Raw genomic sequence first — 14,458 nt, forward strand, 5'->3', positions numbered from 1 at the left:
GTTCATGTACTGCCCCAGCGATGTGTCCATGCCCCGTCACGTCTGTGTTGTGTACATGCAAGTGCCCATGTGTCTCTACGTGCACTGTCGCACATATCCTTGCACTGCCCCAACTGGGTCCATGCACTGTCACGTCTGCATGTGTGTGCACGTGTACCCATGCACTGTATGCAGTGTACCACTTGTGTGCCCATGTACTGCCCCAGCTGTCTGTGTCTACGCATGTGCACATCCACGCACTACCCAGCTGTGTTTGTGTGCACGTGTGTGTGTCTAGGTACTGTCACGTGTCCATGCGCTGCCCCAGCCGTGTTATGCGCGTCCGTGCACTGTTGCATTTGTGTATGTGCGCAGGTGCGTGTCCATCTATGCACTGTCACACGTGTGTGCGCCTACACATTGCCCAGCTCTGTGTTGTGCATGCCCATGCACCCTCCCGTTTGCGCACACCCCTGTCCACGCGCACCGCCCAGCCCCCAGTGCTGCAAACCTGTTCCCGCGCACGTGTCCAGGCGTGAACGACCCGCGCGGGGGCGGGGCCTGCGCGGGAACCCCAACGCACCAATCAGCGGCCCCTACGAGTCTCACATGATTCCCCTAGCCCCGCCCCTTCCCTCCTCCCCCCTCCCGCCGGAAAGTGACGCCGCGTGCGGGCGATGACGCGAGCACGTCGGTGGCGCGTGACGTCGCGTCCCGGGTAGCGGGCGGGGCCGGTTTGAACGCGGAGGAGCCGGGGCCGCAGCGGGGGCAGGTACCGGCCGGGCCGCGGGGGCGGGGGGCGGTGGGGCCCCGCGGGGGGGGGGCGCGGCCGGCCTGAGGGGGCTCTCCCGACCCTTCCCTCTCCTCCCCTCCTTCAGCTTCGCTCTGGCCCCTCAGCCCTCGCCCCTCCCCCTCCCTTAGCGGCGCGAGGGCGGGGCTTCCGCTTCCGGGTCGCGCGGGAGCAGCACGTGGGTCCGGCGACGCCCCTGGGCGCTGGGGGTGGGGTTCCTGCGGAGGGTTGGTGGGGGGCTTTTGGTGGCGCTGTGGCCCCCTGACCCAGTGGGGCCTTGCCTTGCAGACATGGCGGTCAACGTGTACTCCACCTCGGTGACCAGCGACAACCTGAGCCGGCATGACATGCTGGCCTGGATCAACGAGTCGCTACAGCTCACTCTCACCAAGATCGAGCAGCTGTGCTCGGGTAAGGCAGTGCAGCCAGGGGAGGAGCCCGGTGCTGGCACTGTGTGGCCCGTGCCCCGAGGGCTGCACCGGGGCTACGGTCCGAGCGCTGGCAAGGGTCGTCCATCGGATTGCGGGACGGCGCGGCCGGCAAGTTGCTGAGCGTCACCGTGTAAAACGTGTCGAGCTCAGTGTGAAGGGTGGTTTCTTCCTCCGCTTTGCTGCAGTGTCAGGAAGAGGAGAGCGGTGCAGGGAGGTGAGGGGTCTTCTCTGGGACGTGTTTTATCCAAAGGAGTTGAAGCGGCTTTTATGGACAGGACACAGGCCTTGTAGACACAAGGATCATTGTACAAGAAGCTGTGACTATTAAAGAAACTTCTTGCACACTGATCCTTATACCTGGGTCACTGTAGTGTCCTCCTTGTTTCTTTCATAATCACAGCAAGGAGGAAACCAAGGTGATCCAAGCATATGGACCAGAGTGCAAGAAGCTGTGATTATGAAAGAAATGAGAAAAGTGACGTCTGTGGGGAGTTTAAGGATTGAAGTGGGTCAGTAGAAGAAAAGAGTCTGGTGAGGTCAAATGCACGTTAGAAAGGCCGGCAAAGCGATTTGGGGTCACGTGGCTGGAGATGAGGGGGTCGGCATGGATGAGTCTTGGATAGACACAGTGGTGGAGAAAAGGCAAGTACCTAAGTGTATAGTGAAGTTGCATGATAGGGGTTGTTGTTTTTGATACTGAAAGGAAAGGATGGCTCCTGGGGGTGATAAAGATTTAGTGTAATAGGGCCTGAGAGAGGATGTGGAGAAGAAGAAATGAAGGTTAAGCAAAAATTGTGGGTTTCTGCCAAAGAGTAGTGATCGGGATGCTAAGATTGCAGCTAGATGGTGAAGAAGAGGGGACTGGGGTGAGCTGGAGCATGGTAGGACATCCAAGAGGATGGGAGACCTAGAAATTCCAGACTGAATAAAATTAGGGAGAAATGGAAGTGAATCTGGGAGCTGTCAGCACAGTTTGTAGCTTAGTGCATGGAGGCAGACAATTCAGGAGGAGTCTTGGGGCACCACTAGTGGGTCCTGGGTCTCCCAGATGAGATGCTGGAGACCTGTCAGTAGAGGTGAAGGGAACCAGGAGTTTAGAATCCTAGGACTGGAATTGCTGAGATAATTAATCTGTTTCCAAAACTGTAGACTCAAAATAGGAACAAGGATCCTTAGGCTTATCTAGGCTGCTGGTAATTTTCCTTCAGGATTAATAGATTTTTGACCCCGTGAGAATCTTGCCCTGACGATTGAGGGAACCAGTGTTGGTAGCTTCTATAGCATTTGGATTCATTGGCCAAAGGAAGGCTTAGTTTAGTCCAGGGGTTCCCAACCTTTTTATGCTGCAAACTGGCAAACCATAGACTGGAAGTGTCTGTGAACTGGCAAACTGTGGACCAGAAGTGGCTGCAGATGAGCAGTGACAGGCATACTGCGGGCAGGCTGCTGGCCCACAATATGTCAGCCATTTCTGGACTTCCAGTCCAGTAGCCAAACCTTTGCGGCCCAGTAGTGGGCTGTGGCCCAGGGGTTGGAAACCCCTGGTCTAGCCCACTGCAAGTTGCGCAGTGTTTGTAGACAGACTTCTGTAAGTGCCACCACTAGGTGAAAGGTACAAGGTTGAAAGTTTCACAGCAGTGTGATTGGTTTTCACCATCGGTTATAGCAATTTCCTAGGGAAAGTTATGAGCAGTAGAGGCAGGCATTGGAGTGTTTCACTAAACAGGAGCAGCAAAGATTCTGGAGGCCTGTATTGTGGAGACTTTCCTTCTCTCACACTGTTATGAAGGCAAGAAGGGAAGAGAGAAGCATCATGCTAGTGATGGGAGGAAGTGTGAAAGGGGTGCTCTAAGCAGGAAGAGCATCTTGCTGGGGAGGGGAGAATGAAGAGCTTTTTAGCAGTTCTGTGTAACGTGAATCGATTGTGTGTTAAGACTGCAAGTGCAAAGGGGAAAACCTGCAGTGCTGTATTCTTGGCTGTTAAATGGATCTTTGGCGTTTTTTGCAAAAGCTTGCTTACCTGGTTGATGCAGTAGTTTAGGCCGCTTCTTGTTCCAGCTCCCGTTGCTGTTGCAAAGTGTGGACTGGGTCTCCTTTGGTGTGTTAGAAGAAAGTAAAGCTGCTAAAATGCATGTTGGCAAGCAATCGCCACTGCCCCATGGAAGCTAGCTGACATTACAGATGTTCTGCAAAATGCATAGTAATGCTGCAGTCAACCAAAAGGACTAGAACTTTTTTAAGGAAAAAAAAAAGATTCCTCATCTTTTGGTTGACTGGAATTTTTCCCAAGCTCTAGTTGCAGTAGGTATTGAATTGAAGAGAATGTGGGCTTTGCAGTGAGTGGGATGAAGCTTGAGTTATTTGTTAATTTGATTATGGCTTTTTTTTAAAGGGCCCAGTTAGTTATATTTTATATAACTTATCTTTCAGACACCTCTTAGTCAGGGACCCGTTAAAGTGTACGCAGATCTTATTTGTGCCAGAAATCAGAACGAACAAACAAAGAATCCCTAATTTTTTCAATCTTGGTCTTTTCTACTGAGACCTTGTTGTCTACCTGAATACAGCGTGTTATCTTTTACACACATGCAGCATTACTGACCTTGTGAGTGTGACAGCACACATTTTGGCTACGTGTTGAGTTTGTATGCCTGCCCAGTTATGGAGACAGTGTTATTCTTGGTTATAAATGCTTAAATCATATGAGAGAAGGTTCAGACTGTCTTTTTTTTTTTAGCATTTTCAATTAATTGGCTGCCAGTAATATTCAGTCTAGTTTTCTGCTTCTGTCTGCTTTTGAATAAGATGAGCTATGGACACTCTTGTTTTGTTGGGTTTTTTGGCAGGTGCTGCCTACTGTCAGTTTATGGACATGCTCTTCCCTGGCTCTGTAGCACTCAAGAAAGTGAAATTCCAAGCAAAGTTGGAACATGAGTACATTCAAAACTTCAAGATTCTACAAGCAGGTTTTAAACGAATGGGTGTTGACAAAGTAAGCAGCCCCAGTTCTCTTTGCGCTTAAATTTTAGACCATTTATACTGTCTTCCATGTAAACCTTGGAGCACTGCTTGCTATCTGTTTTACTCTGGGGGAAGGTTGCCAGTCACTAGTGACAGTACCTATCCTTTCACCTTCCTCAAGATGGTAACATCTATTAGTGCTGGATATCTGGCTGTTGTTAATAGGATGATTTCCTTTGCCTGAAATCCATATGCCTGTTTATAGATTAGCGCTAAGACTCATCTGAGATGCTGTGCTTACACTACTTCTTATTTTTGTACAAGGTGCTTTTGGTGGCCAGAGGCAGTTGGCCTGGTTCCAAGGTCCCAAGTCCTACCTCTTCAGGCAGCTCTCAGGCTACAGTGCTGCAGCATAGACCTGTGAAAGTGCCAGATCAGATCAAGTGCAGATTATCCATGTAAATGACAACAAAAAACAGAGTTGGTTCAAGATTTTCTGTATTAACTTTTCTGTGTTCCTCACCTTTTATTTTTGAAGGAAACCTTTTTTTTAAAGAATGAATGAATAACCCACTCTCTACATCCATTTAGTCATCCCTGTATTACAGCTGCTATTTAGTGTGAAGAGCAACTAACTTAGACAAGTGTCTTGCATAAGAACTAGATGGCCACATCTCAGATCACCAGATAGCCACTGTTTGTGTCTGGTTTTGGTCCAACCTCGGACTGGTGGGCTGGAGGCAAAAAGGCTTTTAGAGTTCCAACTGTTCCCTTGGTAATTTCCATTTATGAGGTCATTGGGAAGAGGGTGATACACATCATGGTCAAAGCTTTATGAACTTTCTAGTATATTTAAATAGATGTGGATGTTTGGGAGTCTGATGTTGGCCAACAAATGAGACCCAGAGTATGTGGGGAAGAGATGGACAGACTCATAAAAAGGCTGAGAGCTCAGGAATAGAAAAGCAGGTTTCGTGTTGGAACTTACCTGATGATAATTATGATCATCAGACCTTTACGTCTGAACTTGCTGCTGTTCTAAGTAGAGCAAGCTCTGTTCCAAAGAGTGGAAAAATCTCTGGTACTCAGAGTTCACTGTATACAAGATGAACTCTCTGTGGATTTGAACTAAATTGCATTAGATCATCTACTGTGCCATGTCTCTTGGTAGAGCCCATACTGAGATTAAAGAGCCTCTTACTTACGAGTAACAAATTGTACTTTCTCTCCTTAGATAATTCCTGTGGACAGACTAGTGAAAGGAAAATTTCAGGACAATTTTGAATTTGTTCAGTGGTTCAAAAAATTTTTTGACGCAAACTACGACGGAAAGGACTATGATCCCGTTGCTGCCCGACAAGGCCAAGAGACAGTAGCACCCAGCCTTGTCACTCCAGTTATGAACAAGCCCAAGAAAGCACTTGGTTCTAGCGGTGCAGGTAAAGCAAAATCTAAAGGTCTTTTTAAAGGATTTCCAATAAGAGCTTGGAGAACAAGCATTGACTTAACTGTTTGAATTCATCTTATCAAATTGTAGTAGTTCACAGCTTTCCTTTATTTCAAAGAGTCCAGTTTCAAAACATCAGCTCATACTATGATATGTGTGAGAGATCTCATTTTGTACCCATCCTCTTATTTCATGGAGAAATGGAAGAGATTCCATGACTGAGATGGGGGTGATACTTTATCTGCAGGCTAGGCATGGCAGTCACCTTCAGGTCAGATAGCATGTAACCATTAGGACTTCCTTTACCTCTTGTAGATAACAGTTTCTTGGGAGCAACAGAGATGAAGGCTGCAAAAACAGACTCTTCTTCCGTAAAGAAAATGGCAATGATTGGTACTAATCTTTTCAGGGAGAAGGGACACTTCACATGGTGAATCTGGGGCTGTTTTTACTATATGACACAGATCTTCAAACTTTTCACTGTTCTGTCTTAGCATGGCTGAAAATAACTCTTCTTGGTGTCTTGAAGGATACAGCTATGCTGTCCAGAGGGGCTTTGTTCCCAGAATGAATGTGTTTAAGAGAATTAATGCAACCTTTTAACTCTCTAGCTCCACAGAGACCCATAGTTACACAGAGGCCCACAGCAGCTTCTAAAACTACCACTGCTATGGTTAAAAAACCTCCAGGAGGAATAGGAGAAGATGAGTCCGCAGAATTGATTCAACAGGTGAGTCTTAAGCTGGTAGAACGTCAGGCTAGCCATATGTGCTTGAAGTGAAAATGTATGACTCTTTATTGTAGGCAGGACATGAGTGGGGCTTGGAAATATAGCAGAGCAACTTGATTTAGTATGCTCTGCTAAAAGCATGTACTTCAGGATCTGTTTAATGTATACACCTTTTTCTTTCCTGAAAAAGGACTGAAACGCCTCTTATAGTCTCATAGTTGGTAGGGTCAGAAGGGACCTGAGCAGATCATCAAGTCCACCCTGCTGCCATGGCAGGAAAGAGTGCTGGGGTCAAACAGCCCTGGCAAGGTGTTCATCCAGCCTCCTTTTAAAGACCCCCAGGGCAGGAGCAATGTGATAATACACAAGCACAGATCTATTGCGTACTGATATCATATGTAGGATTTGACTTGGTATTCTACAGTTGCATAGCAGATGTCTAAGCAGCATTCCTGTCAAGCTATGAACAGCTGTCACTTCCTCGCAGGAGTGTGTGTGGTATGTTGTGCTGCATAACCTAAAAAAATAGACGTTAGCCATGAAGACTGATGACAGTTGAGCTTTATCTTATGTGATATAACAAGCCCTTAAACATTGCAAGAGGGAGGACCTTTGCAGGGGATCGGCTGTCTGTAGTGGGAATAGACTATTCAGCTTCTGAACTATACCTGTCATCTTGGCAATAGAATAATCAGGATCTTGGTTATGCCTTACCTGTTTGTGACACGGTGCTTTTTTTGGTAACAGGGAAAACTTTGCTTTCTAAGTAAGGACTCTTGGGACTTATTGCTACTGGAGAAACTAGTGCTTGAGTAGTGACATTTTTCTTTTTTCTGAGGGCAGATTAATGTATTGAAGCTCACTGTTGAAGACCTGGAGAAGGAGCGGGACTTCTATTTTGGCAAATTGAGAAACATTGAACTGATCTGCCAGGAGAACGAAGGGGAGAATGATCCAGTGTTGCAGAGGATTGTGGAAATTCTTTATGCCACAGACGTAAGCATTTCTGGCTAGTACAGAGCTGGAGGGAAAAACAAATTCTCCTACCTCATGTACCCAAGTTACCTGGGAACCGGAGAATGAAAGGCCCTATAACTTAGTCTTCTACCAGCCCCACTTAATCCACAGTCAGCACTTGCTTTTCTCTACATGTGGAGAGGAGCTGTTCTTTTCGTGTTGAAGAGCAGATATTGCCTTGAGTGGATAGTGCAGCAGCAAATTCAGTTTGCACCCTAAACTACTTCAGTGCTTAGTGAATTACTATGATGAACACATACAAGATTTGGAGAAAATAATACTTCTCTCCTCCAGCAACCTAACTGGCCTCTCTAATTTTCAGCTGAATGGGTTTCTCCTTGACAGTATTCTAGGTAAAATTGCAAGGAAGGTTGTAGCACAGGAATCAGGTTTGTCATCTGCTTTTCATTAATGCACTCTTTCTCTCTCTCTTTAGGAAGGCTTTGTGATTCCCGACGAAGGAGCACCACAGGAAGAACAAGAAGAGTATTAACAGTCCACCTACTGTACCAGCGGAGCAGCAACACCAGAATTCTTTGCCCCAAATCATGTGCTTAACTGTAAAATACTCCACTTTATTCTTAGAGGACTCACTGGTTTCTTTTCATAAGCAAAAAAGTACCTCTTCTTAAAGTGCACTTTGCAGAAGTTTCACTCTTTTCCGATGGGTTTGAGTTAGGAGCTCTTTCTCACTTTGTAGCAGAGCAGTATTAACATCTAACTGGTATATTTAGGGAACGAGAGGCTGAATATTTGGAGCTTGTTGCAGAGTTGTTCGCTGGTAAACACTGGGTTGTGGAAAGACTTTTCTGTATCTGATGGAGGTGGAATGTGTAATAGAGAAATTAGATTGACTTGCAGAAAGATTGATTTAATGTGAAATTGTGGCAGAGAACTTTTAATAAAAATGCCTTAAGAGTATTTAAAATATGCTTCCGTATGCCAAATTAAAGTAATGTGACAGGAGATTTTATGTGCTTCATACTGGGGTGAAAAAATGTCTGACCCCTTACACTGCTGTCTGGGAGGCCTTGCATGGTGATAGCCTCCCTTGTGATAGATTTCTGTGTCAGCAAGTACCCAAAAGGGGCTAGTAAAACAACTCCATCCCTGCTCAGTAAAGCTGCTCACCGAGTGATTAGTTCTCAGTGAAATAGGTCTTAATGTTGCCTGTGGCAAGATTAGAAGGAGTATGAACAGCTGAGACCACACATGCAAGTTATCTTGAGTGTTAAATCCTTCTCTGTGGCATTGTGGCTAACAACTTTGCCAAATTTATGTACTGTATTTTCTGGAAAGTAACATGCATCCAGGCTTATTGCCGAAAAAGAATCTTTGAGTCGCTGTCCTCCGAGGTTCTTGTTTCTCCTTGTCTTGTCTCCTGTTTTTGTGGTGTCCTTTCTAGTCTGTTTTACTCTGGTTTTCCTTCCCTGCCCCACAAAGATTACTGGTGAAACTAGTGAATGTAATGGAACTTGACCGGTCAGGTTTCATTATAATAGAAGTGAGTGCATTGAGGCTGATGCACTTTTTGTACCTGTTGGGCAGTCTTCCTCTGCCCTTGGTGTACTTGAATAGTGATGCTTGCCAGTACAAGAGTCTTCTGGGGAAAGGTGATGGCTGTTGGAGCTGATGGTGTTGCAGAAAATACAGTACCGTGACTAACTTAAATATTAATATTTAAAACATTTTCTTGAACTGTCCCTTTTGCTCTTGTGCCCCTCATTCCTGTTGTGTTTGCCAGGTTTCTGCAAGACTAATTCCCCCGCTACTGAGATTGATTGGTCCTGTGCTTGTATTTGTTTCTGGTGGTAGCTTGTCCTAAAACGTGTGTGTAGAAGGCGAGCATTTATGGTAATTGTGGTTTAGTGCATGAATTGTTGTGAAATTCAGAAGAAAACCCAAATTCAGTGAATGCCAAAAAAATGCAAGTAACCAGCCATTGTTAAATTGCAGTGGTACTATTTTTCTTGTGGCCTTTTAGACTTTTGTTGCCCTAAAATTCCATTTTGCCAAGAAACCATACTTCAGCCGGATTTTTCTTGACAGGGTTTTTTCTACTTTAAGCAGTTTCTAAATAAAGTTCTGTATTTCAAGAGTGTCATATCTGCTGTAGTCTAATATTCTGGGATACAATTAGGTTAAACTAAAGATCTTGATAGTTTTGGTCTGAAATTTACACAACTCAAAACGTCCCTTTTCCTCCTCCAATTGTAACCACGTTCCTTGCTAACATAAGCAGCAGTAATACTGAATTTGAGACTTCTGTTGGGGGAAACGTCTTTAGCATTTGTTTACAACAAGTGGAAGAAATGGTAGACTGTGCTTTCTCTTTCCTTGGGTGTAAGCGTGCTACTGGGTCTTTCTGTACGTGACTTATGGCAAAGCCCTCTAAAGCATTGTATTGCTAGAAAAGAAAACGTTGGCAGCTAGCCTTAAAAGTCCTAAGATGCTGAACATATGAATGCTACCAGTGTCTCTTTTAAAATGGCTGAATCTCTTGTAACTTGGTCACCTTGTTAAGTTTTCAGTAAGCTTCATAGGCAAGCCTGAACGTTAGGTTTGTCAAAGGTACAATGAATGACCAGCTTCTTCAGGAAATGCTAATGTGGTTCCTAGGAGTTATGACAGGTCCTCGAGACTTGCCTCTGTTTATGCTGGAGGGGACTGGAACGGTCCATGGATCCAGTTTCCTAAGCAATAGGCAGTGGTGGCAACATAAAGTACTGCAGTGTGAAGGTGCATAGGAGGGACGGGGCTTTGCACATAAAATCTTCTCTCCCATTGCTTATTTGCTGTAGTGTCCAAAGCGTGCGCTCTTTCAGCTTTTTGATATCTATATGCTAAACACTCGTTCTCCCTGCATACTCAAAGCAAAAGATGGAGGTAACAACGTGACTGGTGGAACCTGACTTGGGAGGTGAGATTGGGCCTTTCAGCATCTGTGAGAATAAAGTTTCACACTGAATTATGGTTGCTTCAGATGTGTCCCACAAGAGTATGTTTGGCAGTGAACTATAAAGCATCCAGGTAGCCCTGCCAACAGTAGAGTTGCACTAGATCAGTTTGGTCTCTGCTGCCAGAAACATGCCAAAAGAGAGAATGAGGTGGAAATAGAAGTTGTGCTCGTGTCCTGTGGCTGCGTAATATGGTCAGATGTGTAGCAATGGCCAATGAGGCAACACAAGTAAATGGAAACTTGCAGGGCTGCAGGTCAAATGCTGCTAAAATTGTTAGTTCCCTAATACCAAGAAAGATGTTAGTAAAATTAGCAAACTCTTAATACAGATAATTTATTCACAACACATTTATATATCACAGATGTCTCGACATGGTGGCTTTCCTTTTTTTGTTTTGTTTTGTTTTCCTAATTTCCTTGTTGGAAAGCAAATTTCCAGAATAAATTCAGCTCAAACCCATGAAATTCTTGTAGCTATTCTGAGCTGGTACAGTACTGGCTGTTTAGATATTGAATGCTCTCCTGCTGGGATTCTTTCAGAAGACATCCAACCTTTCGTAGCTCTTTAGTTTTATCAAATACCTGAAAAGCAAACAATGGAACAGCCAAAAGCTCCTGTTTGTCTTTTCTGTACCCAACACGTGTCTTACTTACAGGTGGGCTTGCAGATATTTTTTAACTTTATTGTTCAATCTTTTCAGAATTCCTGGCTTGCAATGACAATTTTTACTGTAACTGTTAAAAGCCTACAAATAAAGGCTAAGAATTTACATCACCCTTTCATACCCTGTTAATATTTAATGTGATCATTATTTATTCAATTGTTTGTTTGTCTGTTTGTTATTTGCACTGACAAAAATATGCTACTATCTCTGTTTTAGATAAGCACGCAGCAACAATAAATAGAATTAGCTGAATTAAATGCTACTGGATATCCTCTTCAAGACCGTAGCCTCATGAGCTGAGTGTGATAGCTCTGTTTAGCAGGTCACTGATGCTGTTGTGCTAAAATAGGACTCTGCCTCCTAATCTTGGGATTATCTGGGTAATGTTTGTACAGTGCTCTGACGACAGGGCTATATAAATCTTAAGAATCTAGGTTACAGGAAAACTGAATGATGCATTGAATAGTTTTTGAAAGTTTAATGAGAATTAGTACAGAACAGATCCCCACTTGTACAGCTGAGCATAGACCTTGGCCAAGTGGGTAGGAGATAAGCCATGTCAAGGGTGAAGAGGCTTTTATACTCTTTTTAGACAGCAGTGAAAGCATAATGTGGGAGTACTGATATATTCTGATACAGCCTGTGTGAGGCTGCAATACACCTATTCTAGAATGGGTTACCTAAACAGATGGATACTGTGCAGCTTATAATCTTGTGATAAGGGACAGAAGATGACAGTAGTTTACCGAGTCATTTATAAAAACCCAATTCTGTATTTGGATAGGAATGCTTTCCCATCTAACCCCTCACTTTTAGACAATGCCTGACTCTCCAGAACAGCTGTGTCACATTGCAAGCTGCTCTTGTCCTTTGTAGAAGGCAGCTAGCATCAAGTCTGAAGTCATAGACCAAAACAGGAACTTTATGATATATAATTTGTGCAGCAGCACATGCAACCTAATGGTACTTTAACTTTGGAATTGCCAGGTAGAAATTCAGTAATGATTTGATTTCCCTTTCTTGTGTGTGGTTTGTTTTTCTTGCAAGTTGCATGGTACAGTGCCGTAGTTCCCAAACTGGTCTGCAGATGGGTTATGGATGGCACAGCCCTGTGCCTTTCTAGTGTCTTCAGTTAAAGCTTGATAAAGGTGTAGGGTGACTACATTGCAAAGAAGCAAAATTATGGTACAAATCCAGTTATTTTTCTCTGCTAGCCACTCGCCAAACCTGGCTAACTTTCACGCAGCAATTCTTTTAAGAGTTTGTGGTTGACTTGTTAGGAAACGTAGAAAACAGGAACTGATATTTTAGTTCCCCCCCCAAAGTCTGCAAAGAACTTCAGCAAGACAGAAAACTGCTGTCCTCTTGCAAAGTCATTTCATGAATTGGTTGTGTCCAAGTCTTCCGAAATCTCCCTGGAGCTACTGTTACACTAATGGAAGGTGGAAGACTAGTTGTTCTGCTGGCTTCAAATATTGTGCGGTTTACTTTTTCAAGAATATATCTTGATAATACTATTTTAGTTCTGTTTGATACTTTATATCATGAGCAGCAAGCTGACTGCTCAGTAAGCCCTTCTTAGCAAGAAGAGAGCTGAGTAAGTGGTGAAAGACAAAGTCCAGAGGGAGCTGAGTGCTGATCCATTGCAGAGAATGTGCTGTCCTGGCATGCTCTGAAAAGAGTCGAGTGGGAGAGACTCTGGAGTCAGAAATCCTTGGGAACAGTTTTCCTGATGTTCCCCTTTTAGGTAGCAGGAGCAGATTTTTCTCTCGGGGTCTGGTGCAGAGCCTCTTGCCGGCTTATTTTTGGGGTGGGGTGGATGCTCTGGAGATACTGAAAAGGCACTGCCTACTTCCAGTTCTTCGAGGGGAAAGAAAGGGGTGGGTTGCCCTGTGGATCTGTGATACAGAGAACTCCTTCCAGCAGAGAGGAAAGGACTCCACCTGGAAGCTCTCTGGATGATGTCACAGTTCTCACAATGACATCATAGTTGAGCTGGCATATGGCCTTGCACTAAAAGTCCTCAGTAGATGCACAGCAGGAGCCAGGAGCATCATGGCTGTCCACAGGATCTTGAGCAGACCGTTGTCTTCAAGGTCTCACAATATTGGCACCTTTCCCTCTCTGGCCTGGTGAGTACTGAGGTCTGGGGCACCCTGGGAGCAACTTGTTTTCTAATAGCTAGCATCTCTCTCCTCTCTCTTGGGCTCCCTCTTAAACCATCGTTTCCTAACCCTTCTTTTTAATTTTCCAGTTCCTTGCTGGATACTCAGAGAGTTAATCAGTGTAACGTGCTTAGAAATTCTTATTTTCCCCATATATAAAATGAGAATAGAGACTTTTTTTTTGCCTCCCTGGGGCAGAAGGGTTTGGGTATCCAGCTCCCATTGCTCTTACTGATTTCAGTAGTTAGGTGTACCTGAATATTTGTTCTTTAATGATTGACTTCAAAAGGCCCAAGGTGTTTAGTGCTGATCAAGACAGAAGCCTCTCTTTGTTGCCAAGGTGTTACAGTTGTGCAATAAGAACGGCTGGCATCACAAATACCTCAAACAGTATAGAGAAGGCTACTTCCTTCAAGTACTACAAACCCATGCCTCCATCAGTTCAGTTTGCACTAATAGGAATAGTGAATAACCATCCCCAGAGTTGAAAGCAAGTCTGTCAATCTGTTTCTTACCTCTGGCGTCTCTTCATTGTGCGGGTCTGTCCTGTGCTTCAAAGTAGCATGGGTGTCTGCATACACAGCAGTCACAAGAGTAACAGCACTATAGACCTGTGGACAGATAGATTTTTTTTTTTTTTCTGTTTTTTTTGCACCGGTCCTGGAAGCACTGTAATACCAGGTCAATGCATGGAGTGGATGGAGCACGCTCCGGTTCCACCACCCAATACCAAAAAGAATCTGCTCAATATAGACCTCCTATGGAGGACATATCAGAGACAATTACCCTGGGGAGCTCGCCTACGTGGTCACGCTGCTTCCCCTGCTTATTTAGATGGACTGCACTGACCTGTGGACAGATAGATATATTTGCATTATGTTTAACATTGCAGGGGAGACGAATCTGAAGGTGAAAAAACTCTGAAGCCAGGTCTAGTGAGGCAACAGGTAAGAAAGAACGAGCGCAGTGTGGATGGGCACGGTGTGATGTGGAAAGGACATCTGCAGCCCAGCAGTGTGGCAGTGATTCTGCTTCATTTGCACTATCATTATATATCCCTTGTCCTTTTCCTCCAAGCTTAATGTGCTGACGGTTTTAATGACTGAGAGGTGTCCCTCAGCTTCTCTCTCATACGGTCTGTCACACATCCTCTAGTCATTGCATCCAGACCTGCTCGGGATATTTCAGCTTTAGATGATTTCAAGACAGCTAGTCACATTTTTAAATTTGAAAGTGTTAACTGTTATGAACTCTTAAGGGAAACCAGCCATGCTGTAACAATCGCAGCTTATTACAGTGCTTCCTGGTTTGAAG

General features: G+C 44.7%; 1 protein-coding gene and 1 pseudogene across 2 annotated transcripts; one reads left to right on the top strand and one right to left on the bottom strand.

Annotated features, from left to right (window-relative positions):
- The first annotated feature begins 610 nt into the window (after nt 1-610).
- Nucleotides 611-11,089, top strand: MAPRE1 (microtubule associated protein RP/EB family member 1). 2 transcript variants are annotated; one of them, XM_090065048.1, is made up of 8 exons: nt 611-751; nt 1,058-1,180; nt 4,047-4,192; nt 5,396-5,600; nt 5,924-6,001; nt 6,220-6,338; nt 7,182-7,334; nt 7,792-11,089. In XM_090065048.1, the coding sequence occupies exons 2-8, from the start codon at nt 1,060-1,062 to the stop codon at nt 7,846-7,848; spliced, it is 879 nt and encodes a 292-aa protein (XP_089921174.1). In that variant the 5' UTR covers nt 611-751; nt 1,058-1,059; the 3' UTR covers nt 7,849-11,089. The 2 variants fall into 2 exon arrangements, with proteins under 2 accessions (XP_089921174.1, XP_089921173.1); XM_090065047.1 differs by lacking the exon at nt 5,924-6,001.
- A 2,699-nt stretch (nt 11,090-13,788) lies between these two features.
- LOC149856893 (U2 spliceosomal RNA) lies at nt 13,789-14,011 on the bottom strand (annotated as a pseudogene).
- Between the last annotated feature and the right edge of the window lie 447 nt (nt 14,012-14,458).

The sequence above is a fragment of the Crocodylus siamensis genome, chromosome 10, assembly GCF_052110815.1.
Source record: "Crocodylus siamensis isolate JL-2025a chromosome 10, ASM5211081v1, whole genome shotgun sequence".
NCBI classification, from domain to species: domain Eukaryota; kingdom Metazoa; phylum Chordata; order Crocodylia; family Crocodylidae; genus Crocodylus; species Crocodylus siamensis.